This window comes from Balaenoptera borealis (genome assembly GCF_965194805.1).
Source record: "Balaenoptera borealis genome assembly, chromosome: 18".
Classification (NCBI taxonomy): domain Eukaryota; kingdom Metazoa; phylum Chordata; class Mammalia; order Artiodactyla; family Balaenopteridae; genus Balaenoptera; species Balaenoptera borealis.
In genome coordinates, this window is record NC_138877.1 from 79,117,151 (window position 1) to 79,131,971 (window position 14,821).

Genomic DNA, 14,821 nt, shown 5'->3' on the forward strand with positions numbered 1-14,821 from the left:
GCTAGGGGCGGGGGGTCTCTGTCCAGAGCAAACCTGGATGGGCTGTCAGCCCACAGGTTGCTTGGGGTCCGGAGAGAGCTCTGGGGGAGCCCCCCTTCCCACCAGGCTTGCATCTCTCACCAGCGGGGCCGAGCCCACGGGTCAGAGAGCAAGGGGCGCTGGGCACCTGGGAGCGGAGGGCAGAGGGGTCCCCACCGCCCGAGGCGCTGAACCTTCCCCGTCGGGAAGCAGAGCTGGACTCAGTGAGGTTCCATGGGGAATTCGGGCAGCGTTGGAGGGAGGCCGCTCGTCTGGGTCGCACGGATGCTGGTTCCGTGGACCCTGGGACCACCTGCCTCAAAGCTCGTCTCCAGGTGGACCTGAACCAGGCCTGTGCCCTGTGGGCACAGTCGGTCCCGCTCCACTGCATGTCCCCTAGAAAGTCTCCTCCGGGGACAGACGTGAGCAGGAAGCCGACCGTGAGGAACCACGGGGGGCGGGGGGGTTCAGGGTCTGACTGTCCCTACCGAGGGTGAGGGACCGCTCACCTGTACCCGCGGTCCCTGAGGGGGGAGGGCGAAGACACGCCTGGGACAGAGCCGCGTTTGGAGGGGGGAGGGCAGAGCGGCTGTATGGCTGCGGGGTGGCAGGGGGAGGGGGCGGGCTTAGAGAGCCGGCGACCTGCAGACGCAGGGTCCCTGGAGGCCTCCGCCCGCTGCAGGTGCAGCCCCGGGCCCTCGGGGCTGGAGGGTGACGTTTCCGTTCTAGAGGGACCCTCACGACAGCCACCACGAGACCCTGATGGAGGTACCAGAGCCCTGGGGAAAGTCATCCCGAGCGAGCATCGCCCGGCGCAACTTGAATTACAAACAGGACGGGGTAGCTCTGCATCAGGAGAGCCCGGGGCGCATCACCGAGCGGGGGTGTGTCCTCACCGACGACGCGGAGGGGAAGCGGGGCTCCTGCCAAGAACGCGGTTCAGCCCTGGTCGCCGAGGTGCCCACGTCAGAAAGAACAAAGCAGCTGGGAAAACACGCTACACGAGCCTTCGAAGGAAACCAAGAGGATGCGCGGGGAGAGGGCACCGTGCGGGTTCTCGTCAGGGGCCCCTTAACAGGAGGGAAGCCCGGGGTGCGGGCTGCCGGCGGAGGGAGGGAGAGAGACAGACAGACAGAGACACAGAGACAGAGAGTCAGAGACTGAGACGGACAGAGGCAGAGCGCCCACAGGCGGGGCCCGTGCTGACACGCTCGGTGAGGGGGGATGAGTTTGCTGTCCCCTCGGACGGAGGTCAGAGTGTCTACCCCCTCGTGGCGCTGAGCGAGGCTCTTCCCGAGCGTCCCCCAGGCCCGCTTCCCCGTGGCACTTGGTGCCCCAGGAGGGCTGCTCTCACCGGGAGGTGGTGGGCTCCCCAGCCCTTCACAGGAGCCCCGCTGGCCCGGCCCGGTGGGCGCCCGCCCCCGGGCAGGGGGCCGCTGCCCCGCTCTGTTCGGGTTACCCCCCCCAAAGGGAGCCTCTGCGCCCGGCTTGTCCAAGACAGCCCCACCGCGCTGTGCCGCCTCATCTGCTCTGCTTTCCTTGACGGCGAGACGTGCCCCTGTGTCTCCCCGCCCCCGCGGTCCAGGCCCGGTTCCCGGGGGACGGCTCCCGACCCCCGACCTCCGACCTCCGACCTCCTCCCCAGGAGCCGCCCCAGCTCCGTCCCTCTCGGCCTCGGCCTTTCATTTTTCTGTCTTCCCCTCTCTTCGCCTTAAACAGAAAAAGACAGGACTGAAGCCTCTATTTAGGACACTGAATTATCCGGTAAAATATCCAATAAACCCGCTGTCCTCCGCGGGCCGCCTTTCTCTGCGGGGGTCGGTTTCCCGTCGCGCCGCGCGCCGAGCCGGGCGGGGCCTCTGGCCGCGGGCTGAGCATGGCCGGCAGCGGGCCGCTCGCCCTCCTCGCCCTCCTCGCCCTCCTGGCCCCGCGCGGCGCCCAGCCCGCAGGTAGGCGCCACCTTGGGCATCCTCTCTGACTCAGGCTTGCGGGTGGGTGGGTCGGGGGCTTTTGCTGGGAGCCGAGGGCCCCCGGCGGGACCAGCATGATCTGAGCCCAGCTCCCGATCTCTTCGCCGTTCGTGACAAGTATGTTGGAAGTGACCGTGTCCCTCGGGGTCCCCGGGGGCCCAGGTGGAGCCGGCCGCCGGGTCCGGGGCTCAGGACTGGGTAGGGCACGGCTTCTGGGGGAGCCGGGAGGGCACCCCAGCCCCTCCATGCCCCCCGCCCGCGGGCCCCTCCCCGTCCTCAACCTTCCTTCGCATTCAGACCCAAACCAGCGGCCGCAGATGGGGGGCCCTGGAGCCCTGCCGCCCGCGCGGCCAATGCGCCCCCCGCCCCCCGCACCCAACCGGCGGCCAAGGTCAGGTCGCCAGGAGCTCAAAACACACCAGATTGCAGAGGTTTAGCACAGAAATCAGAATGCAAACTCATAATAGTTTTTTTAACAACTGTTGTGTGTTGAAACAAGTATTTTGGATCTATTGGGTTAAATAAGTATATTATTAAAATGATCATAAACTCTTTCCTTCGATGTCCTAAATGTCCTGGGACACTCGTGACCGCAGGGCCTGCATCCACTTCTCTCGGCTGCGCTGCCAACCTCAGCCAAGGCTCCAGCCACCGCCCCCCTCCCTCCCTCCCTCCACGCAGCAGACAGGGAGACAGGGTGACGTCAGCTACCTCTTACAGTCAGTCGAACCTTTAGAATAAAACCCAAAGCTCGGAATGAGGCCTCAGTAAGAGACCCCCCCCCGCCCCGCCCCCGGCAGCACACAGCTCACAACCGCGTACAACTGTGCACAATCGTGTACGACGTAAACCGCTGAAGCAGCCTAACAAAACAAGGACTCGTGAAACCCTGTCCTCGAGGGGCCATAGATCAGATACCCAGAAAAACCCTCCCGGTAACACTGAAAGCAGAGTAAATATTTTATCCCATGTTTGCTACATGCCCCTGCCTGGCACAAGGGAAAAGACCAACGGGAGCAAAAGAATGAACGAGGCAGTGGAGCACGCCCACCACCCTTGGCTCCCCTGGGAACCCGGGACTTCGCAGCCCCAGGCGCAGAGCCTACACGGCCCGAGGGGACCCAGGAGGAGACCCCACCCCAGCTCAGACCATGCTTGGCACCACGTGGAGGAAAGAGACAAGCTCCCCGGCGGGACACTGGTGCTCGGTGGAGAAAGAGAAACCTCTCCGGAGAAGCAGTCACTGCAGTCGGCCCAGGGGTCTGCGGCGACTGCTTGTGACTGCAGTGACACCCCAACAATCCAGTGTCACGTCGGGGGGAGACATGGATCCTCGTTGCCTCGGGCTCCCTTCTCAACCTGGGGCCTCTCATGGTAAAAGAAAAACCCAAACACACAAGGAAACAAGACAACCAGAAACTTGCAGGAAAAAGAGTAGAATCAGACTCACAAAAACCTTGATACCCAGACACAGAACACAGGAGATGTGATACAGATACGACAAGAAAACAGGAGGGCTTCCCTGGTGGTGCAGTGGTTGAGAATCTGCCTGCCAATGCAGGGGACACGGGTTCGAGCCCTGGTCTGGGAAGATCCCACATGCTGAGGAGCAACTAAGCCCGTGAGCCACAACTACTGAGCCTGCGCGTCTGGAGCCTGTGCTCCACAATAAGAGAGGCCGCGACAGTGAGAGGCCCACGCATCGCGATGAAGAGTGGCCCCCACTCGCCGCAACTAGAGAAAGCCCTTGCACAGAAACGAAGACCCAACACAGCCAAAAATTAATTAATTAATTAATTAAAAAAAGAAAAAAAAAGTAATTCTTAAAAAAAAAAAAAAAGAAAACAGGAGACATTAAAATGCCCAAACAGATGTGAAAAAGAATCAAACAGAACTTCTGAAATGGAAAAAATATTCATTGGAATTTTAAAATCCATTCAATAAATGAATCAACACAAAGCATTCGGGGAAAAGATTCTCCTTTACAGCAGAATGCCGATTAGTAAGTGCAGAAGGAAGGAGGGGTGTAAAGTCACTCTTCTGCAATTAAAATGGTAATAACTGATTCAGGAAAAACTACTTCATTGACGCTGAAAACACTCGGCTAAAGACTGTTGGGGGACAGGGCATTCCTATCCCAAAACATCTTCTTCACAGTGGAGAAATCTGTGGACACCATCTATGCAGTGTCCCCCAAACTTCATGTTCACCCAGAACCTCAGAATGTGACCTTAGTTGCAAATATGGTCTTTGCAGGTGTATTAATTAAGAAGAGATCATCCTCAGTTAGGGTGGGCCCTAAATCCAATGACCGGTGTCCTTATGAGGAGGCTCTACTCAGTCCTCCCCGCCGTGATCCTCATCCTCATATTCCAGAATGACACTTAGAGCTCCAGCCATCACATCTGTGTCCCAGGTAGCAGGATGGAGGGAGGGACAAAGAAACGGCCAAGGGCCACGCCAGTTGTCTTTTTCAAGAAGGTTCCCAGGAACCTGCTGCCTAGCCCTTCTGTTTGCATCTTGGTGGCCAGCGCTCAGCCATGCGGCCACCCTTAGCACCAGGGGAGTCTGTCTGCGCAGCCGTGTGCCCAGCTAGAAATCGGGGGCTCTTGTCCTGGCAGAGGACTGCCCAGGGGGCAGCCTCTCAAGCCCGGTGTCCAGTCTCCACCCCTTCCTCGCGGGCTCCCCCCCTCCTGTTCTAAGCTCACTCCTACTCACCTGGCTGCACGTAAGGGGCCTGGGGCCCAACGTCGTGGTGAGCAGGAGGTAAACTTCTTCCCGGGTCTGAGGGTCAACCGCTGGGTCTGCCCCTTCCAGCACCGCAGAGCCTGGCCCTCAGGACGCGGGTGGGAGTTCTTGGGTTGCCCACCCACGCTGAGGCGCCTACACGCCTGTCTTGCTCTGCAGTGTTTCTTCCCACCTCAAAAGCAAATGAAGTTCTGGTGAGATGGAAACGAGCCAGGTCCTACCTTTTGGAAGAGCTCTTTGAGGGAAATTTAGAAAAGGAATGTTACGAAGAAATCTGTGTCTATGAGGAAGCAAGAGAAGTATTTGAAAATGACGCATCCACTGTATGTATCCCCCCTGCCACAAACTCACACGCTTTCTGATTATTCCGCTGCCTTAGAGGACGTATTTTCTCAGACTAAACTAAATTAATTAACCTATTTACTTACCTGGGAGGTTGATCTAATCTTAATTGTACAGATGAGGAAACAGACACACAGAAGTGAAATCACTTTCCCCAGCCAGTTAGTGGGGCACCCGGGATGGCAGCTCAGTCCCACCACCTAAACTCTTTCTTCAGATTAAGCAAATTAGCACATTGAGTGGCTGGACTCCTCACAGAGGTCATGCAGCTTGACAGGACTCTGACAGAATTTAGTATTTTTAATAGAGATGTAATTGTTTCAGTGTATCAGCAACGCAGAGATCCTCCCTAGGATGCCCACATGGTAAGACTATCTCTCATAATCTATAACCTGGATTACAAGCGACAACACATACACTCTAAATAATACAACTGAGACCTTGCCATTCTCAATTACTCATAAGTTTATCAATCAGGAGGCAGAAGGGCTGAATATTTGTGTGTAAATATTTCAGAATAGTACAATATGTAATAAAGTTTTACATATTAAAGCAGCAATATTTAAAGGTGATTGTGAACAAAATGTTGACCCGTTTCTCTAATATATTTTTAAAGTATTTTAAAATCATAATTTCTTAAATGCCCATGTATAAGAAAATGAAATAGACCATCTTTAATCAAACTAAGAGAAATTAAAACTTCCTGGTAAAGTTGTGCTTGAGTTGTTAGAAGTCCGAGTATGATTTGGGGAGATGCAATTACTTATATGTTTACCCTCCAGGCCTTAAGTCTGAGTAATTCTCCTAATTTTAGGTACCGCCACCCCAAATTAACATCCCCCCGCATACACACTTTAAAATTTTTAATCCTTGTTGACTTGGTTTATAAAAACAGAAAAAGTGATGTGAATTTTTTACATCTGCATCAGGCACTCTGCAGAGCGGGGCCATGGAGACAGGCCCGGGAGGGGAAAGGGCCACGGGAGGCCGTGGTGTTTGTGCCATGTCTTAGACTGTTTTCCCTTCCTCAAATGGGTCACTGTAAATAAATACTGAATGGGACATGGGACATGGGTGTATTAAAGATGATATTAAGTAGATGTAAAGAATTTTACATTCTTTGTTTCAACCAGTATTTTCCTATGAAGTGAATAAAATCAACATTTTCTTATTTTCAAGCCCAGCCACAGGAGAAAACATGGAAAAACAGATGTCCCATTTGTAACACTTTTATGTTTCTCTTGTACAGGATGAATTTTGGAAGACGTATCTGGGTAAGTGTCTCCTCCACCTACTCCAGGATTCTTTCCTCTTCTCCTCCCTTTAAGGTCAGGGGAGGCAGTTGGCTCACGAGGGCTGCTAACTTGAGGCCAGTGGATTCCAGATTTCGAGCCTTGGGCTCCTGGGACCCCTGACCCAAAGGAAGGGCCTGGCACTGCCTGAGGACGAGGACGAGGACGAGGGTGGGAAAGGCCCCGGGGTCCCGCCGGGATCAGGGGGAAGCTGGAGCGGCCTCCCGGGCTCCCTTGGGCCTCGTGCTGAAGGGTCAGACCCGGTTGAGGAAGGCGAGGCTTGGGCGATGCTGGGCGTCCCTGCGGGGACCACGGTGACAGGGGAGCTCGAGGAGGCGCCGGCGCTGGTCACGCGGCCGCCCAGCAAGGAAAGGGGGTCTTGGAGGGACGTCGGAGGGTGTTACCCGCAGGGTGTCCTCACGTCCCTATCGGCAGGCGGCTCCCCGTGCGTCTCCCAGCCCTGCCTCAACAACGGGTCCTGCCAGGACAGCATCCGCGGCTACACCTGCACCTGCGCCCCGGGCTACGAAGGCCGGGACTGCGCCTTCGGTGAGCCCCCCGGCCTCCGCCCCGCCCCGCCCCCCCCCGGCCTCATGCCCCGCCCCCGCCCCCTCCTGCCCCGCCCCCGGCCTCCGCCCCGCCCCCACCCCGGCCGCACCGAGCCCCGCCCCGGGGATGAGCAGGAGGAGGCCCGTGGGAACCCGGTTTTCCGCCGGGAATCACACCTTGTGAACGGCCCCCTGTTTCCCCCATGGGGTCCCCTCTTCTTCCTCCCAGCCCCCCGCCCCGTCCAGACCATTCACGATCTACTCTCCGCTCTCCCGGGGCCCGGCTGACCCCGCTGGGGGTGATGGGCCTGGGGGGCCAGCCTATGAGGGGGCCGCACCCGGCTCTCTGGGTCGTGGGTGCGTGACCCGGCCTGCAGCTTCATCAGCTGATGTCCCTTCAACATTGTGAGACTGTATCGGTGGGGGGTGGGCGGCGCCAATTCCCGTCAGTGGTCGTTGGTGCGGCAGTGAACTCGCTTAACGCCCCCGAGGGTCACCGCGGAGCCCGTTTCCGGGACGAACGTTACGTCCAGCCTGGGTCCCTGGCTGAGCGCCCCGCCCAGTGCTGTGTGGACGCCCCAAGCGCAACTCGCGCCAAAGCAGGGCTTCCGGCTTCATCCCGCACGTGTCCCCTCCCCCGTCCCAATGCCCACCCGGAAGAAGCCCCTTAAAGGGAGCGGCTGCTGCGGCGGGAAGTGAGCCCACGGCCGGGAAACACGGATCCTGGCGAGGGACTTGCAGACCCGGCCCCGCAACCGAGCCGCTGCTCTGAGGACGCAGCCCTGACTGCTCCACGCCCCTTCCTGACGCGGGAGTCCAAACGCTCCCCTGGCGACGCTGGGAATGAAAAGCCAGAGTCCCGGTGCGCAAGGAGATTTCAGAATGGCGATTTCCAGGGTAACATGTCCGGTTTTCCCTTTTTCCCTTTTCAGCTAAAAATGAATGTCACCCTTTGAGGACGGATGGGTGTCAGCACTTCTGCCACCCGGGGCCGGGGTCTTACACGTGCAGCTGTGCGAAGGGGCATAAGCTGGGCCAGGACCGCAGATCCTGCATCCCCCACGGTGAGTGCCCCGCCCTGGGCCTCCTCCTGCAGGGACCTCTGACAGGCCACCTCCTTCTCCGTGGCTGGGCGGGGGGGTCTCCTCCTCCGTGGCTGGGCGGGGGGGTCTCCTTCTCCGTGGCTGGGCGGGGGGGGTCTCCTCCTCCGTGACTGGGCGGGGGGCGATTCTCCTCCTCTGTGGTTGGGCGGGGGGTTCTCCTCCTCCGTGAGTGGGCGGAGGGGTCTCCTCCTCTGTGACTGGGCCGGGGGTTCCCAGTCCCCTTCTGGGCTTGCCCGGGGCCTCCCTGGTCTCTGAGAGCAGGTCGTTTAACCTCACCTGCTCTGTATCTACACGAATTATCTCAACCTAGTGGGCATCCAGGAATAGGCTGAAGGGTCAGCGCCACGGATAAACCCGACGTCTGCCCTGGGAGGCACTGACTTTTCTTTTCCTGTGGCCACATGAAGACAGGTGTGCGTGCGGAGCCCTCAGCTCTGAGTGCCTTCTGACGTCACAGGGATGCGAGCAGGACCTTCCGACTTTCCCGTGGCAGGTAACAGAAACATTTTATGAACGTGTTTTAATCTTTTGTTACAAATTTCATCCTATTTGTCATCTCCACCGTCTTTGATTTAGGTGAACTACTTACAATATCAACATCACACTTCAAAGCACTTTCTCATTCTGAACTTACAGCTTCAGTGTCTTCATTATTTGCACCAAATAAAAACAGTTTTATTTACAGCCATCCAAGACCTTTCTTGGAGTCCAAAAACCGTTTCCAATGTCACTGCTCTCGGAAGATAAGCATCCTGGCAGCGCTCGGGTGGACATGGTGGGTCCAGAGCCAGAGCAAGGCCTGGGCCCTGCTCACAACCAGCTGGCCGGAGTCCAGCTCCACTGCCATGTTCAGGAAACTTCTCTTCTTTGGCACTATTTCTGTTATTTTCCTGTTTCTCCCTTGCCTGGTTTGGAAGCCAAACATTCTGTTCATCCAGTGACACCTCTTGCCACTGAAACGTTCGTATCTAACTTAGCAATACCTGAAGTTATTATGTTTACCCTTCTCCCAAATTATTTCAAGCACCTCCCACTAGGCTCATCTGCTATTTTGACCAATATTTTCTTTTCTTGCTTTTTTAGTAACTCCACAAAATAAGTATTATTTTTAATCATACCGCCAACATGGGTTTGGATTTACCTACGTTTTGCATTTTCCTTGCATCCCAGGCCCCTAATGCAGATCATCCCCTTCTGCCTCGTCTGTCCTTTAGAACAGCCCTGTCAATAGAAACACAATATCGGCCACAGACGTAACTTAAATTTTCTAGTAGCCGCGTGCATAAAAGTAAAAACAGGTGAAATTAATTTTGATAGTGTGTTTTACTTACCTCAGTACATCTAAATATTATCTCAACATGTAATGAATAGTAAAAAAATGAGAGACAGTCACATTTTCTCTTTCTACTAAGCCTTTGCCCTCTGGGGTGTACAGCCTTTTACTCTTGGAGCACATCCTGGCTTGGACCAGTCAATCTCAAGTGCCCAGTAACCACAGCGACCACCATGGTCGACAGAGAGCTTTCCAGGGCCCTTTGGTGAAGGGGCCGCCTCAGCCCCGCGTGCGTGCGCGTGTGCGCATGCGCAGAACGCGTCTACTTCGCCCTGCTGCTCGCAGGCAGGCGGAGCCGGGCAGAAGCGTCCGGCTGCTGGGTGGAGGCCCGGCCAGACGGCGGACACAGCTCAGTGACCAGCGGACCCGAAAGGACCGAGGGAGGGGACATCAAGTGAGAGGCGGGGTGGGGGTGGGGATCTGTCCCCAGCGGGACCGTACCTTTGCTGTCTGTCCTCCTGAGCGTCCGTCCATCTTCCAAGTGTCCGTCAGTCACCCCTCCCCGCCCCTCCCCTCCGTGCGCTGAGGCGGCCTCAGCAGTGGGTGGGCTGGGCTGGGCTGGGCTGGCTGGAGGGGTGTGCGCCCATATTCTTAACCACGACACTATACTGCCCCGAATCCTGCAAACTGGCACCAACTCTTTATTGTCTGTTTGGTTTTTAAAGGTAAAACTAACAAATTCCGAAGGAGAAGACTTCTGTGGAGGTGTTCTAATACAGGACAATTTTGTACTGACAACAGCAAAATGTTCACTCTTGTACAGAAACATTAGTGTGAAAACAAGTAAGTATTTTATCATTCTTTTTAATAAAAAAATTTATTTATTTATTTATCTTTTAATTTTTGGCTGCGTTGGGTCTTCGTTGCTGCGCGCAGGCTTTCTCCAGTTGCGGTGAGCCGGGGCTGCTCTTCGTTGCAGTGCGCGGGCTTCTCATTGCGGTGGCTTCTCTTGTTGTGGAGCATGGGCTCTAAGGTGCAGGCTCAGTAGTTGTGGACACGGGCTCAGTAGTTGTGGCTCGCGGGCTCTAGAGCGCAGGCTCAGTAGTTGTGGCGCACGGGCTTAGTTGCTCCGCGGCATGTGGGATCTTCCTGGACCAGGGCTCGAACCCGTGTCCCTTGCATTGGCAGGCAGATTCTTAACCACTGCGCCACCAGGGAAGCCCTATCATTCATTTTTATAAGATCACGTTGGAAGTAAAAACTATACTATGTAGAAATAAAAATTTTAATCTAGAATTTTTGCTTCTAATGCAGTACAGACTGAGCTTATCTTCCTACTAGTGAGATCACTCATAAAGTCATAAAGCAACGGGGATACCTAGTGGAACTCTGGGCACAGCAAGCAGACAAATGCGGAATATTTAGTCTAAGGAGGAAATCACAGCTGATGAAACTGTCACTTAACTTGACACCGACATGGAGCAGCTCAGATCCCCGTCCGCCCCGGGGCCTGGGCTGTGCTGTGAACTGCTCCACAGTGATTCCCAGGACCCGCAAATCCACGCTCCATCCCCAGACATTTTTCAGTCAACAGAACGTCAGCCTAGAAAATGACATCTGAAAAGCCAAGCTCTGATTGGCTTGGAGAGGTTCCTCCTAATTTCTTCCTAGTCTTCCGACCGGTTCAGCAACCCGCACTGCGCTCCGCGCCCGCGCCCCCGCCCCCGCGAACACCTCGCTGGGTTTCCTAGAGGAGAGTGTGGGAGAGGCCCCTCCGTGGGGTAGCCCCTGTCCCCTGCGCGCAGGAGCCGGGCGGCGGGGCGCACGGAGTCACCTTGACCCCCGGCCTCCTTCCAGGTTCCCGCTGCCGGGCGCGCGAGGCCCCGCCGGCGGTGGAGGTGAAGGGCGTCCACGTGCACACGAGATTCGAGGCGGACACGGGGGACAATGACGTGGCCCTGCTGGAGCTGGCGCGGCCCGTGCGCTGCCCCGACGCCGGGCGGCCCGTCTGCACTGCCGAGGCCGACTTCGCCGAGCGCGTGCTCCTCCCGCGGCCGGGCGTGCTGGGCGGCTGGACCCTCCGCGGCCCCGAGCTGGAGCCCGCGCGGCTGCCGGTCACGCACGTGGAGCCCGGAGAGTGCGGCCGGGCCCTCAACGCCACGGTGACCACGCGGACGGGCTGCGAGCGGGGCGCGGCGGCGGCCGGGGCGGCGCGGTGGGCGGCGGGCGGCGCGGTGGCCCGGGAGCACCGCGGCGCCTGGTTCCTCACCGGCCTCCTGGGCGCCGCGCCCCCCGAGGGCCCCGGGCCGCTCCTGCTCATCAAGGTCCCCAGGTACGCGCTCTGGCTCCGGCGAGTCACGCAGCGGCCGAGCTCCGCCAGCCGGAGAGGCGACCACGGTCACGGACGCGACAGGGAGCCGGTGCTGGGGTGACAGCGCCCCCAGCCCCTCCCCCGGGACCCCTCGTCTGAGCAGAGCCCCGGAGAGGAGGGGGGAGGGGCGCGCGTCCAGCAATAAAAGCAGAGCTGCCGGCACCGCACGGCGCTTTCCTGAAACGCCAGGGAACAGGGGGCTTCAGTCCAACTGCGGTCGCGGGGGCGGCGGCGTCACAGCGACCTCCCCGCCTGCCCCGGGAGGGCGGAAGGGGCGGGGAGCGCGAGGGGCTGGACGGCAAACCGCGGGCCTCTGCGCGGGCCCGACCCCGGGGCGGGAGCCGCGGAGCGGCTGGGCCGAAGGGCCGCAGCCCCACGAGGAGGGCGGCGCAGGGACCGCGCGGCGAGCCCCGCGGCCCCGTGACGCCGCCGCCTCCCCCCGCGCAGACGGACCGCGAGTCCAGCCCGAACCGCGCTTCCCGCAGACCCGACCCGGGGGGTGCGTGGGTGCACATCACGTCTATTTCCCCGTTAATTTCTAAGCCGGAGGTGCCCAGTTCCCCCGAGGGAGGGAAGGGCTCTCACGGCTGACAGCTCCGCGGCCGCCACGGCGGGGCCCGAAGGCAGCTCCCGCCAAAGGCACAGGCGGGGGCGGGCTCCTTCCTGACCCGCTGATGGGGAGCGGAGGATTGTTTTAAGGGGTTAAAACAGTGACTTATACACCCTCCTCACTGGAAAACGGAGTTTAAACACAATTCAGATTTTTAAGTAACAATTCTTAAACTTACACAATGCTTGTTTCATTTCTGATATTATACTTCAATAAGAAGTATAAGAGTTAGCCTTTTTTTGGCCAATCTGCAGATGCACTGGCCCATTTCTTTGAAAGGACCTTGGCAAAAATAAATATGTGAATCTGACACAAACTAACGGACAGGGCAGTGGAGGAACAGGAGTGGACTTTGAAGTCTTACTGAAGTGTGGCTGTGTTATCTTCAAGCTGCCATAAGGTCATCAGGCCACTGCTCTGAATGGCTACCAAGGATTTAAAATCCAGCGGATGAGCGCTGCAACTTCTACATAAATAATTCTGTAAAGATACCTGCAATCTCGCTGATGGCATTAATTTGCCCTACAAATCTGGATTTGCTAGAGTAGAAACCCTACCTGGAAATTATGACAAACACACACAGCACAGGCAGAGGTAAGAATCTCCCTACAGCATTTATGGGCTCTATAATAACAAGGACCACTGCAGAGAAAGATACAGGCCTGCAACGCAGCTGAGACGCAGAGGGCCATGCGAAAGGAAAACTGCTCTAGTCACGTGTATAACTTAATAAATGGTTAGAAACCACACGAGGTAAGCACATCAAAACAATAAAACTCAAGAAAAGGGAACTTGATTAGATGGCCACACCCATTCACGCTGGGGTACAGACCGGCTGCTTCCACATTTGGGGGCGGTGCGAACAACCACGCCAGGCCTGTGTTCACACAGGCCTCCAGACCAGTGGGAACGCAGGATGCTCGCGCCCGAGGTTCTGTTTCTTTCATTGCCAAGTACGACCTCGTGTTGTGGTTCACGGTCAGTCCCTGATTTTCGGTGTCACAATCAACCTACTGTTCAAGAAAATACCTGAGAGTGCTGAAAATGCCCAGCTTTCTACGCTATGAAATCCAGGCACGCTCCCAGAAGTCCAGTGCTCACCCCGCAGCGAGGACGCAGCTCTCGTCCGTGAGGCCGTGCCTGGCCCCGCGGAGCAGCGATGCCGTGACAGCAGTGCCCCGGGAAACACGGACTGTCTCCCCATGGCCGTCTGCGCCTCCCCCAGGCCACGCCCTCCTGCTCAGGGAACTGGTGCGGGGAGGCGGCTGGGGGCCTGACACCCACGGCAGGCCGTCCCCATGCCCAAATCTGGACGTGCCCAGGGCGGAGGGCACACTGTTGGCTTGAAGCCCAGCTCACAGGAGTGGATCCAGCTCAAGCTCTTCTTTGGGGCCCTTGCTCTCGGAATGCGGCTCCATCCCACTGGAGAGGCCCACATGGAGCCCGGCTGAGCGCCAGTCAGAGCCCCGGGCCGATGCCCTTCAGGGTGGGTCACTCGTGCAGCCCGGGAGAGCCCTGCAGAGGAGCCACGCGGAGCACACTGCACACTCCTGAGCCAAGCGGGACAGTCGGGCTGGCAGCCGGAGCAGCTGACGCGGGGGGCCAGATGGGAGGCCTCGGCGGTGTGTGTGTGTGTGTGTGTGTGTGTGTGTGTGTGTGTGTGTGTGTGTGTGTCTCCACGTCCCACAAGCGGGACAGTCGGGCTGGCAGCCGGAGCAGCTGACGCGGGGGGCCAGATGGGAGGCCTCGGCGGGGTGTGTGTGTGTGTGTGTGTGTGTGTGTGTGTGTGTGTGTGTGTGTGTGTGTGTGTGTGTGTGCGCGCGCCTCCACGTCCCACAAGCGGGACAGTCGGGCTGGCAGCCGGAGCAGCTGACACGGGGGGCCAGATGGGAGGCCTCGGCGGGGTGTGTGTGTGTGTGTGTGTGTGTGTGTGTGTGTGTGTGTGTGTGTGTGCGCGCGCCTCCACGTCCCACAAGCGGGACAGTCGGGCTGGCAGCCGGAGCAGCTGACACGGGGGGGGCCAGATGGGAGGCCTCGGCGGGGTGTGTGTGTGTGTGTGTGTGTGTGTGTGTGTGTGTGTGTGCGCCTCCACGTCCCACAAGCGGGACAGTCGGGCTGGCAGCCGGAGCAGCTGACGCGGGGGGCCAGATGGGAGGCCTCGGCGGGGTGTGTGTGTGTGTGTGTGTGTGTGTCTCCACGTCCCACAGGCGGGACAGTCGGGCTGGCAGCCGGAGCAGCTGACACGGGGGGCCAGATGGGAGGCCTCGGCGGGGGGTGTGTGTGTGTGTGTGTGTGTGTGTGTCTCCACGTCCCACAAGCGGGACAGTCGGGCTGGCAGCCGGAGCAGCTGACGCGGGGGGCCAGATGGGAGGCCTCGGCGGGGTGTGTGTGTGTGTGTGTGTGTGTGTGTGTGTGTCTCCACGTCCCACAAGCGGGACAGTCGGGCTGGCAGCCGGAGCAGCTGACGCGGGGGGCCAGATGGGAGGCCTCGGCGGGGTGTGTGTGTGTGTGTGTGTGTGTGTGTGTGTGTGTCTCCACGTCCCACA

The 14,821-nt window shown here is 58.4% G+C and overlaps 1 protein-coding gene across 1 annotated transcript; it reads left to right on the forward strand.

The window, feature by feature from the left end:
* Window positions 1-1,778: 1,778 nt before the first annotated feature.
* On the forward strand, window positions 1,779-11,848 carry PROZ (protein Z, vitamin K dependent plasma glycoprotein). The gene is made up of 8 exons (XM_082365850.1): window positions 1,779-1,967; window positions 4,896-5,059; window positions 6,328-6,352; window positions 6,806-6,919; window positions 7,851-7,982; window positions 8,429-8,514; window positions 10,020-10,137; window positions 11,152-11,848. The coding sequence occupies exons 1-8, from the start codon at window positions 1,895-1,897 to the stop codon at window positions 11,724-11,726; spliced, it is 1,287 nt and encodes a 428-aa protein (XP_082221976.1). The 5' UTR covers window positions 1,779-1,894; the 3' UTR covers window positions 11,727-11,848.
* The last annotated feature ends 2,973 nt before the right edge of the window (window positions 11,849-14,821 follow it).